At 38.7% G+C, this 13681-nt stretch overlaps 1 protein-coding gene across 3 annotated transcripts in view; it reads left to right on the plus strand.

Moving 5' to 3' along the window:
* DOCK11 (dedicator of cytokinesis 11) overlaps positions 1-13681 on the plus strand; it is a 185764-nt gene that overhangs the window by 148915 nt on the left and 23168 nt on the right. For all 3 annotated transcript variants that reach the window (XM_057538105.1, XM_057538107.1, XM_057538106.1), the window contains one exon: positions 4875-4981. In XM_057538105.1, coding sequence (XP_057394088.1) covers positions 4875-4981 — 107 coding nt within the window. The remainder of the gene's footprint in view (positions 1-4874; positions 4982-13681) is intronic.

Below are 13681 nucleotides of genomic sequence, written 5' to 3' on the forward strand. Positions count from 1 at the left end.
TCAAGAATTATTAATCTCCATTATCAGTTCTTAAGCTTTAGAATTATAACTATAGTATTGGAGAAAATAGCAACTAAAATATTTAAATATTGCTGTGGGTTTTTTTGGACATTAGCTTGAGGCAGCTAGCCTGAACACCAAACAGTGTGACATGTTTCAACAAGTGGAAACAGTGCTTTTAACTAGTCATTTAAGTATTTATTTCATAATACCTTCAAGGTTTTTTAGTATTTATCCTTCACAGAAATCAAAGAGCCCTTCTCTGAGTAGGAAGAAAATGATGTTTTGCATTTTAAACAAAAAATAATGTTAAATATAGGAGAGGTTTACATATTTATTTATAGGTGCCATCTATTTTTTTTTTTTAATTTTTATTTATTTATTTATTTATGGCTGTGTTAGGTCTTCGTTTCTGTGCGAGGGCTTTCTCTAGTTGTGGCAAGCGGGGGCCACTCTTCATCGCGGTGCGCGGGCCTCCCATTATCGCGGCCTCTCCTGTTGCGGAGCACAGGCTCCAGACGCGCAGGCTCAGTAATTGTGGCTCACGGGCCTAGTTGCTCCGTGGCATGTGGGATCTTCCCAGACCAGGGCTCGAACCCGTGTCCCCTGCATTGGCAGGCAGATTCTCAACCACTGCGCCACCAGGGAAGCCCGGTGCCATCTATTTTTAAGCCTGGAAAATTCTACTCAAACTAGAAAATCGTATTCTAAAATGGTGGCAGTAGTAATAATCCTCAGGATTTCCCCCCTTAGCTTCAATCATGCCAATGATCGAAAACACCTGATTTTGCTAATTAGCTGATTCAGCTATGATAGTTATACCCAGGTAGACCACTAATGTTAAAACAGAAGTTAAAAACTTAATCTGTTAACCTGTCATTCAGTCTGAGAAATCCATGATCTAGATAAGACCTGGATATTCACAGAGTAAATAAAAGTACATTTGAGTGCAGGACTGAAAAAAAAAGTTTTATTTATACTTAAGACACACTTATTTAACAAAAATAATTGAGCAATTGTAGAACCCTGTGTTTTCTATCAAGTGTCCTTGATAATGAAGACAAAATCTCTGACGTATCAATTGCCAAAATTTTTCTGTTTTCTCAAAGTCCTATGCCATTTCTGTTGGAGTCATTATAAAGCTTTCTTTTTCATCAAGATGGAATGAAATGCTACAGCTGACGCACTGGAGACACATGTTTTCCTATTTAGAGTTTTTAAGAAAAAAAAATAGTTTGTCTCATTGGGTGGTTGCCTAAGCGAGCCAGGACTTGGGCCCCTGGCCTCCAGAGGTGACCACAGAACACCAGTGAGGGCCCATTTCTAGATCCTTTTTTTCATCTTTCAGGCCCTGAACTGAAAGGGGAAGGGGAAGGAGGTGTGCAGTTCTCCCTGCACCGCCACCCTCAAACGTCTTTCAGGCAGCCAGGGCTCCTGCTCTTTGTACCAGAGATCTTAAGGGTCACCATTCTCTTCCCTTTCCCTAAGTTACCTCTAAGCGGTGATGCTAGGTGTTAGTTACTCCCACTCCCAAAAATATGTAATAAAAAACAGATCTAAATTTCCTTATTTTTATTTTGTCTGAAAACCTCAAAATGTTCTAGATCTCATTCTCTGGAGACCAGACTTATGTACCTCTTCCTCCTCTCTTCCGGAGAGATTGCACAACTGTTTTCCCCCAGGGAAGACAAGAATCAAGTCTGCATTCTTACACCACCACATAGCATCCGAGGTTCAGCAAAGCTTCAGGCCTGTAGAGCTCCTCCAGCACCCCCAGGAAAAGGAATTTCCTTTCCCATAGAGTCTGTTCTTTTCATGCCTTATAGGATAATGTTCCCTTTGCCAAGTCTTTATACCCAGGTTCTGATAGCTTAAGTTCTGCAAAGCTTTTTCTTTACCCACTTCCTTCCCAATTACAGCTTTTTCCCTTTTTGCCCTCCGCTCTTACCTCCTATCCCTCTTCTGACCAGCAGTCGTATTTTATCAAGGGTTCAACTGCTTTCCCATCCTCCAAACTCCTCCCTACTTTTTTCATGGGACTATTTGTGCTCAAGGTAGTGGTCTCTACTTGGACAGTTTGCATCTTGCTTTCCCTTGGACAGCAATCAGGAATACAGAAGCTACAGCTATGAAGGGCAAAATCAGGAATCCAGGTCACATACCAGAAAGATTCAAAGCAGACCCTCCAAGACCATGTTATATAATGCTACACAGGGCTACGGGAGAGCCCTCACACACGTGCCTCCCTCTGTTGGGACATATACACTGGCCTAGATTCAGCAACTGTTTCATCTGAAACAAGACTAAACAAGACTAAAGGGAATCAGAATTTTCCCCAAGCATTTTAAAGACCCTAACAAACAAAAGAGTCCTCTTATCATTGGATAGTTTGGTGGGTGTTGATAACTTAAGCAAACAAGGGGATATATAGGCCTTTCTAGCTAGAGATAACGTCATCAGGCATAGGACTCAAGATAATACACTTAGCAAGAATAGTAGACTCTGAAGCTGAAAATCCATAATAATAGTAGTCTTTACACCAGATGATACACACAACAAAGTCCAAAAGAAGGTATTAACCTGTTTGTTTCTGACAAGAACCATAATTTACCCTCCTTCTACTTAAGGTACACACCGGAAGACTCTTTCCGAAGGTGCTTTAGTCTCATCTGATCTCAGGCATAAGAGTGTGCCCCTTTTTGTCCTCCCCTAAATCACGGCCTACTAGAGAAACCCTAGATTTGGGAATCACTTAAAGTAATAATATCCTCAGAGTAGACAGGATTTTTCCCCCAGTCATGGACCTAGCTGCCTGAGGCCTTCAGGGATTGACCCTTTTCTTTGTTAAGGACCACACTATCTCTTCAAGTCAAGTTTTGGGGCCCTCTTCCTTAACTGCCTAGCTCTTGACTTCATAAAGGTAATCAAGTGGGACATTTTCTCCTAAATTTCAAAAAGTTCTCCTAATGCACCTGCTACTCAAAGAGTGTCCCATGGACGCAACTGCCAGTCTGAGAACTGTTTCTTACTGGTCCACGACATGATAAGGAATATTCACCCGAATGTAAATCAACTATGTCACTGAGCATGATGGTTAGTTCAGCTGAATTTTTTATTTTTTATAGAAAGACTTTGTTGAAGAAGGAAGTGATGAATTGATTTACATTCTGGTACAGCTCCTTATCGTGTTGTGATCCAGCACTTTGAATAGAATTCCCCTAGAAGTCTATATAACAGACCATTTTAGGCATGCTTATCCTCAGAAATGAAACATGCCATGCTCTATCTTCAGTGCCTTTTATTACCTAATTTCTTTGAACAAAAATGGCCCTAAAGTCCATTAGGTCAAAGTAAATCTTATTTTCATTTCTGCCTCTCCTTTTTCTCTAACAGAAATCCACTGACTACTCCCTATGTGTTTCTCCATTTTTGAAGAAGTGCTTCAGAATAACCCCATCTTCTCTTACCAGAATCCCATCTTTCTCTCTCATAGAAGTGTGATGCTGACTTGATAACTCATTTTCTATTAAGCGTCTTACCGGAAGATGTATGTCTAGTTAGCATTCACTTAGACAAGAAGAGTTGGCAAAATCCAAGCCATGATACATGACCCTTTTTTCCATCAGAATGCTGAGAAATCTCAATGTGAGGTTTGGCTTTCTTAAACCTTCCTTCTTCCTTCCCCAACCTCTAACACCAGGAAGCTTACCAAATATTTAGTCGTGAGTAGGTCAGCATTTCTAAGCATCACTATTAGAGAGGTTGTAGAACAATAGATTGCAAAAGCTGTCCCCTTTGTGCCCAGCCATTTTCCACTGCCTAGCAGATTCGGTTATAAGGAAGCTGAATTTTCCTTAACTCTAAAATGACAGCCCCCTTAGATAGTGGTAAACGCAGCCAGAGCAGGAGTGTTTGGACATGTTCCTATGTCCAGAATCTGCAGGGCAACCACGTGGCCTTCTATACCCAGACTCTTGCTTGACAGTAACAATTTGGTCCACAGTCCTACAGCAGCTGTTCTCAGCTTGAGCTCACTTCCTACTTCCCAGGGGTCCAGCTGCAGAGTCACTTACTATACGAGCTGCTAGCAATTATTTTATCTTGAGAAAGCTAGTTTATTTATTGGTAGCTTTGTTTGGTAATAATAATGCATTGCACACTTGTTATATGTTAGGTTCTGTTCTAAACACTTTACATTTCATTGAATTCTTATAAGGTAGCTGCTGTTTCTATTTTACAGATGATGGAACTTTTTACAGTCCTAGAGAGAGAAACATGTCTAAAATCACACAGTTAATGATAGAGCTGGGTCTATCTAACTCCAAAAGCTCTGGTTCTTCCAGTGCCCCATCCTGTTTCTCTAAGGATGCTTCATCCCTGGCATCTGTTTTATTTTCTGCCTCTCTTTACAAGTCCTAGGCTAGGCTAACAACCCACTTTTCCAATTCTCCAGTGAAATGAGGAGCTAGAGATGACTACAAAAGCTCATTCGATGTTTATCTGAAAAGTACATGCTCTCTTTGTTTAGGTGACAGACGATAAACATACACAGGATCAAAGTGTTAATAACAATTTTTAGATCACATTAGGAAAACATTTACTATAGTAGCCATTGAAGATGATGCATAGTCAGAGAATGAAACTTATTTGTAAGTAACTTGAGCTCACCATTTGGTAAAAAGACTGGTAGGATGTATAGTAGATAGAAATAATTTGTAAAATTCTTTTTTTGTAACTGCAAATTGCACTTATGACTTTGATCCTTACAAAAATATGTGTTTATTTTTAAGGGTAACTAATCCCTGTAAGGCTATCTGTTATTTACAAAACACTTTTTAAAAATAAATTTACTTCACTGGTTTTTATTCATGCAGAATTATTCCCTAATGGATGTTCAGCCTTCAAGAAAATTACTCCCAATATAGATGAAGAAGGAGCAATGAAAGAAGATGCTGGAATGATGGACGTCCATTATAGTGAAGTAAGACTCCAGGGCCTGCATTGCCAGTTATATAAATTTAACTTCTTAAAATTTATTTACATTAAAAAATTATTACAGCTAAAAAAAAAATTATTACAGCTAACTTAATTTGGAAGGTAACTAAGGGTTGATGAACTGTAAGCATTAAAACTGCCCAGGGAAAAGATGTGCCTGTGTGGAATGTGGAGCCCTATCTCTGGAACTGTTCTTATTGTCTGGTTTTAGAAATGCACCGTGTATCTTCCTCAGATCACCTTCCCAGTAACCAGATCACGGTCAACATACTTTGGAGAAATCTCCGTAAAAAAATATAGCTAACAATGTAACAGCTAAGGAGAGGATGCTTACGAGTATTTTAAAGATGGAAAATTTCTGCTTCAAGCTTCATATGGGTAGCAAACAGCTTCAGTTGTCAATCACTCAACAAATATTTGTTGAGCACTGACTTATGAGCAAGGCTTTGGACTTGGTGATATAGAAGCTATAAAATAATTAGATATGGCTGATCCCTGACCTCTTATGTCTACCTAAAGAGATAATACACCTGCTCGAAACGGAGAAAAGCAAGACAGTGCCATTTGAATAATACAGACAGTATGTTCCACGCAGAGTTGAAGGTGAGAGATGCCTTTGAGCTGAGGTAGAACAGAGGACAGTTAGGGTTAGAGAGAGATTTGAAGCGTGAAGACACCCTGAAGGCATTTTAGCAGAGGGAGGAGGATAACGGGGACAAAAGTTAAGAGGTGGGAAAGTATAAGGCATCTTTGGGGGCACAGTGAATGGATCATTTTGGCTAAGCCATTGGGTTCACATAGAGAAGAGTAGTAGTTGAGGTCAGATTTTGGGAAACTTTGAATGTCTGGACTTCACTGATTAGAATGTTGAATTGCTGTCAAAGGTTTTTGAGCAGGATAATGACAAGATGAAAGCAAGGAAGAGGAAAGGTTAATTTGGCGGTTATGTGGGAAATGTATTAGAGGTAGATGGATAGGGGCTGGAGGCAGAGTCTGGAGGGCGGGCTGCCCTAAGAGTCCAGATGTGAAGCAGCCAGGCCTAAACCCAGGTAGTGACAGGTTCAGGAAACACTGTGAAGAAAAGAGGAAGACTTGCTGGCTGTGGGAGGAGAAGAGTCAAAGATAGTGCTGAGATTTCAGGTTTGGATATTATAGAAAAATGATGGATGGATGATTTTACAGGGAAGATGATGAAATCAGTTTTTGATGGGTGTTGAATTTGAAGTAGAAGGTTATTGAAATGGAAATAACATCAGGCCATTAGAAATTCAGAACTGAATCTAAAGAGAGAGATCAGGGTTGGAGAGCCACATCTGGAAGTCGTAGCTGTGTGAGAACCAAAGCACACTGACGATGGGAGGTAATACAGCAAGCGAAGACCAGAGAACCAAGGACTGAGGCACATTGATGTTCACAATTAAGGAATGTGAAGACCAAAGAAAGAAAGAAACAACAAAAGTGGAGAGATTTAAGGGGTTGCAGTCCCATAGAAATAAATTTTTTTAACATTGTATTAAGAAACATAAGAAGCAGCCAGGTTAAAGTGGCAGAGACACATTTTATACTTTATGAATTTTTTTTTTAATATTTTTACTTAATTTTTAAAATTTATTTATTTTATTTATTTATTTTTGGCTGCTTTGGGTCTTCGTTGCTGCGTGTGGGGTTTCTCTAGTTGCGGCGAGCGAGGGCTACTCTTTGTTGGAGTATGCAGGCTTCTCTCATTGCAGTGGCTTCTCTTGTTGCAGAGCACGGGCTCTAGGTGTGCGAGCTTCAGTAGTTGTGGCTCATGGGCTCTAGAGCGCAGGCTCAGTAGTTGTGGCGCACGGGCTTAGTTGCTCTGCGTTATGTGGGATCTTCCCGGACCAGGGCTTGAACCTGTGTCCCCTGCATTGGCAGGTGGATTCTTAACCACTGCGCCACCAGGGAAGTCCTGTTTTTTTAAAAATATAAGCAATCTCAAGGTAGCTCTAGTTCATTTAGCTAAGATGATATATGCCTAGAAGCTTTACCTACTACTTCTGTATGGGTCTCTCTCCTCATCAATAAAATAAAGGTGATAATACTATCCTGGTCACTTCACAACAAATGTGAAGGCTCTTTATAAGTCATTAGGTGCTACATAAATGTCAGACTTTATCGCTGACCAACTTGATAGTAAGGTTTCCTTTTACCTCCAGAACCTAGAAGAGTAGATGCTTGAAACATCCTTGCTGAATTAATTAATCATAACAGAGAATCGAGATACTTGAATTTTAATCCCAGTTCATTGCTTGACTGTGAAGCCTTGGGTAGGTTAATTCACTTTTTGGGTTTTTAGTTAGACTTCAGTGATTTTCATCTAAGACCTCCAGTTTGTGCGGGCTAGCAACAGAAAGATTCACGGGAGTTTGTGGGAGATAAATGGTTTAACACAACTGAAGTTACGTCCTTTTTTCCAAACAGCAGCTTCAACTTAGTCATAAAAATGGCCTTGCGCCTGACCCTTTTTTATACTCTCAAGGAGAGCGCGGTAATATTTCTTATTAGTCAAGAACTGTAATCAGTTTTCTATGTAAACACATTTGTTGGAACTCTTTTGTGTTCTACAGTAATAATTTATACATGCTTTTCATTTGATGTATACAGATAGAATCATGTTCTCCATAGTGCCATTTTATGTTTCAGTTTATATAATAGGGCTTCTTCCTCGTGCTCTAGCCAGTGGAAAATAACTGCCACCGATTTACAAGTTTTATTGAAATGAAAAATACAAATTGTTGTTCACTTAGTACCTTATTTAAATAGGTTAGTTAAACCAATAATAATTTAATTTGTTTTTAAAACTGCATTTCTGACTTTTGATTTGCAATAGTTTTTAAAGATATAATTAACATACAGTAAAATTCACACATCTTAAGTGGACAGCTTGATGAATTTCCACAGTTGTATACACCCGTATAAATTACCACCAGAAACAAGAAATAGAACGTGTCCATTCCCCCAGAAAGTTCCATTGTGCCCATTTCCAGTTAGTCTCCCCACCCCCACTATCTGATTTCTATCATTGTAGATTAGTTTTGCCATATTTTGGTGTCATAAAATGGAATCATTCAGTATGTACCCTTTTGTATCTGCCTTCTTTTGCTTAACATAATGTTTTTGAGATACACCCATATTGCTGAGTATATCAAAAGTTCTTTTTCATTGCTAAATACTCCATTATATCAATGTAAGATTTTTAAATCCATTCTCCTGTTGATGGATTTTAGATTGTTTCCCGTTTGGGATTGTTACGAATATACGGCTGCTTTAAGCATTCTTATCTATGACCTTTTGTGGACATATGCTTTCATTTTTCTTGGGTAAATACCTAGGAGCGAAACTGCTGGATCCTGGGGAAGTTATATATTTAACTTCATAAAAAATTGCCAGAGTTTTTCCAAGTGGTTGGACCATTTTATATTCCTACCAGCAATGAATAAGAGTTTCAGCTGCTCCACTTCCTCACCAACATTTGATGTTGCTAATCTTTTTTTATATTTTTACCATTCTGTTAGACATGAATTGGTACCTCGTTGTGTTTTTCACTTGTATTTCCCTAATGACTAATGGTATTGAGCACTTTTTATGTGCTCCTTTGTCTTTCATATATCTTCTTTTGTGGAATGTTTGTTCAAGTCTTTTGCCCGTTTTTAGAAATTGCATTATTTTTTTTGTTGACTTAGGGGAGTTCTTTCTATATTCTGGATATAAGTCCATTGTCAAATATATTTGCTGCAGATTTATTTACCAGTCTTTGATTTGTTTATTTATTTTCTTAATTGAGTCTTTTATTGAGCAGAAAGTTTTGGTTTTAATGAAGTTCAATTTACCGTTTTTTTGATGGTTTGTTTTTGTGTGTGTGTTTGGTCTGAGAAATCTTTGCTTACCTCAAGACTGTGAAGATACTGCCTTATATTTTCTTCTATAAACTTGGTTTCTGAGTTTTATGTTTAGGCTGATAATCTATCTAGAATTCATTTTTGAGCATGGAATGAGAGGTCAAGGTTCATTTTTTTCTGTTTTTTAAAAATTAATTAATTTATTTATTTTTGGCTTTGTTGGGTCTTTGTTGCTGCGTGCGGGCTTTCTCTAGTTGTGGCAAGTGGGGGCTACTCTTCGTTGTGGTGCACGGGCTTCTCATTGCGGTGGCTTCTCGTTGCGGAGCATGGGCTCTAGGCACGCGGGCTTCAGTAGTTGTGGCACGTGGTCTCAGTAGTTGTGGCTCGCAGGCTCCAGAGCGCAGGCTCAGTAGCTGTGGCACACAGGCTTAGTTGCTCCGCGGCATGTGGGATCTTCCTGGACCAGGGATCGAACCCGTGTCCCCTGCATTGGCTGGTGGATTCTTAACCACTGAGCCACCAGAGAAGTCCCAAGGTTCATTTTTTTCTAAACAGTTATTTTACATGGTCCACACCATTTGGGGAAAAATAAAACTTTTACCCCCACTGAATTGCTTTGGCACCTTAGTCAAATTTCTGTTCTTTATATGTCTGTGGTCTATTTCTAGACTCTGTTTTGTTCCATTGATCTATTTGTCCATCTTGATACCAATATCACACTGTCTTGATTACTATAACTTTATGTCTTGGAATCAGGTAGTGTTAGCCCTCCAACTGTATTCTTTTTCAAAGTCGTTTTGGCTATTCTGTATCCTTTGAATTTCCATGCAGAATTTTGAACCATTGTTTCTATTTCCTCAAAATAGCCTGCGGGAAGCTTTGTAGAGATTTTGTTACATTTATATATCACTATATGGAGAATGGAGAGCTTAACAATACTGAGTCTTTCAGTCAGGTCTTATTTAGATTGTCTTTAATTTCTCCCAGCAATATTTTGTGATTTTTCAGGATAGAAGTCTTTTCCTGGGTATATATTGTTAGATAATGGATGTTCTGATGCTACTGGAAATAGTATTGCTTGATTTTTTTTTTCACACACACTGTATTTTATTTTTACAAGAGATAAATAGACTGACACCAAGCATTGTACATGGATGACCACAACAAAAGCAACAATGATTGCAATTACCAAACATGAAACACACTCATACTATGTCATAATATTGACATTCAGTCCAGTAATCCTCCACTGTAACAGCTCCTTTACTTAATAATTTTTTTTTATTTTTTTGTTTTAATAACTTTATTTTATTCTATCTTACTTTATTTTATTTTATCCTCTTTCTTTCTATTTTTTCTCCCTTTTATTCTGAGCCGTGTGGATGAAAGACTCTTGGTGCTCCAGCCAGGCATCAGGGCTGTGCCTCTGAGGTGGGAGAGCCAACTTCAGGACAGTGGTCCACAAGAGACCTCCCAGCTGCACATAATACCAAACGGCGAAAATCTCCCAGAGATCTCCATCTCAACACCAAGACCCAGCTTCACTCAATGACCAGCAAGCTACAGTGCTGGACACCCTATGCCAAACAGCAAACAAGACAGGAACACAGCCCCATCCATTAGCAGAGAGTCTGCCTATAATCATAATAAGGTCACAGACACCCCAAAACACACCACCAGACGTGGACCTGCCCACCAGAAAGACAAGATCCAGCCTTATCCACCAGAACACAGGCACTAGTCCCCTCCACCAGGAAGCCTACACAACCCACTGAACCAACCTTAGCCACTGGGGACAGACACCAAAAACAACAGGAACTACGAACCTGTAGCCTACGAAAAGGAAACCCCAAACACAGTAAGTTAAGCAAAATGAGAAGACAGAGAAACACACAGCAGATGAAGGAGCAAGGCAAAAACCCGCCAGACCTAACAAATGAAGTGGAAATAGGCAGTCTACATAAAAAAGAATTCAGAATAATAATAGTAAAGATGATCCAAAATCTTAGAAATAGAATAGAGAAAATGCAAGAAACATTTAACAAGGACCTAGAAGAACTAAAGAGGAAACAAGCAACGATGAAAAACACAATAGATGAAATTAAAAATTCTCTAGAAGGGATCAATAGCAGAATAACTGAGGCAGAAGAACGGGTAAGTGACCTGGAAGATAAAATACTGGAAATAACTACTGGAGAGCAGAATAAAGAAAAAAGAATGAAAAGAACTGAGGACAGTCTCAGAGACCTCTGGGACAACATTAAATGCACCAACATTAGAATTATAGGGGTCCCAGAAGACGAAGAGAAAAAGAAAGGCACTGGGAAACTATTTGAAGAGATTATAGTTGAAAACTTCCCTAATATGGGAAAGGAAATAGTTAATCAAGTCCTAGAAGCACAGAGAGTCCCATACAGGATAAATCCAAGGAGAAACATGCCAAGGCACATATTAATCAAACTATCAAAAATTAAATACAAAGAAAACATATTAAAAGCAGCAAGGGAAAAACAACAAATAACACACAAGGGAATCCCCATAAGGTTAACAGCTGATCTTTCAGCAGAAACTCTGTAAGCCAGAAGGGAGTGGCAGGACATATTTAAAGTGATGAAGGAGAAAATCCTACAACCAAGATTACTCTCCCCAGCAAGGATCTCATTCAGATTTGATGGAGAAATTGAAACCTTTACAGACAAGCAAAAGCTGAGAGAGTTCAGCACCACCAAACCAGCTTTACAACAAATGCTAAAGGAACTTCTCTAGGCAAGAAACACAGGAGAAGGAAAACACCTACAATAACAAACTCAAAACATTTAAGAAAATGGGAATAGGAACATACATATCGATAATTACCTTAAATGTAAATGGATTAAATGCTCCCACCAAAAGACACAGACTGGCTGAATGGATACAAAAATAAGACCTGTATATATGCTGTCTACAAGAGACCCACTTCAGACCTAGGGACACATACAGACTGAAAGTGAGGGGATGGAAAAAGATATTCCATGCAAATGGAAATCAAAAGAAAGTTGGAGTAGCAATTCTCATATCAGACAAAATAGACTTTAAAATAAAGACTATTACAAGAGACAAAGAAGGACACTATATAATGATCAAGGGATCGATCCAAGAGGAAGGTATAACAATTGTAAATATTTATGCACCCAACATAGGAGCACCTCAATACATAAGGCAAATACTAACAGCCATAAAAGGGGAAATCGACAGTAACACAGTCATAGTAGGGGACTTTAACACCCCACTTACACCGATGGAAAGATCATCCAAACAGAAAATAAATAAGGAAACACAAGCTTTAAATGATACATTAAACAAGATGGACTTAATTGATATTTATAGGACATTCCACCCAAAAACAACAGAATACCCATTTTTCTCAAGTGCTCATGGAACATTCTCCAGGATAGATCATATCTTGGGTCACAAATGAAGCCTTGGTAAATTTAAGAAAATTGAAATCGTATCAAGTATCTTTTCCGACCACAACGCTATGAGACTAGATATCAATTACAGGGAAATATCCGTAAAAAATGCAAACACATGGAGGCTACACAATACACTACTTAATAACGAAGTGATGACTGAAGAAATCAAAGGGGAAATCAAAAAATACCTAGAAACAAATGACAATGGAGACACGATAACCCAAAACCTATGGGATGCAGCAAAAGCAGTTCTAAGAGGGAAGTTTATAGCAATACAAGCCTACCTCAAGAAACAGGAAACATCTCGAATAAACAACCTAACCTTGCACCTAAAGCAATTAGAGAAAGAAGAACAAAAACACCCCAAAGTTAGCAGAAGGAAAGAAATCATAAAGATCAGAGCAGAAATAAATGAAAAACAAATGAAGGAAACAATAGCAAAGATCAGTAAAACTAAAAGCTGGTTCTTTGAGAAGATAAACTAAACTGATAAACCATTAGCCAGACTCATCAAGAAAAAAAGAAGACTCAAATCAATAGAATTAGAAATGGGAAAGGAGAAGTAACAACTGACCCTGCAGAAATACAAAGGATCATGAGAGATTACTACAAGCAATTCTATGCCAATAAAATGGACAACCTGGAAGAAATGGACAAATTCTTAGAAATGCACAACCTGCCGAGACTGAAGCAGGAAGAAATAGAAAATATGAACAGACCAATCACAAGCACTGAAATTGAACCTGTGATTAAAAATCTTCCAACAAACAAAAGCCCAGGACCAGGTTGCTTCACAGGCAAATTCTATCAAACATTTAGAGAAGAGCTAACACCTATCCTTCTCAAACTCTTCCAGAAAACTGCAGAGGGAGGAACACTCCCAAATTCATTCCACGAGGCCACCATCACCCTGATACCAGAACCAGACAAAGATGTCACAAAGAAAGAAAACTACAGGCTAATATCACTGATGAACATAGATGCAAAAATCCTCAACAAAATACTAGCAAACAGAATCGAACAGCACATTAAAAAGATCATACACCATGATCAACTGGGGTTTATTCCAGGAATGCAAGGATTCTTCAATATACGCAAATCAATCAATGTAATACACCATATTAACAAACTGAAGGAGAAAAACCATATGATCATCTCAATACATGCAGAAAAAGCTTTCAACAAAATTCAACACCCATTTATGATAAAAGCCCTGCAGAAAGTAGGCATAGAGGGAACTTTCCTCAACATAATAAAGGCCATATATGACAAACCCACAGCCAACATCATCCTCAATGGTGAAAAACTGAAACCATTTTCACTAAGATCAGGAACAAGACAAGGTTGCCCACTGTCACCACTATTATTCAA

The sequence above is a fragment of the Balaenoptera acutorostrata genome, chromosome X (genome assembly GCF_949987535.1).
Source record: "Balaenoptera acutorostrata chromosome X, mBalAcu1.1, whole genome shotgun sequence".
Taxonomy (NCBI): domain Eukaryota; kingdom Metazoa; phylum Chordata; class Mammalia; order Artiodactyla; family Balaenopteridae; genus Balaenoptera; species Balaenoptera acutorostrata.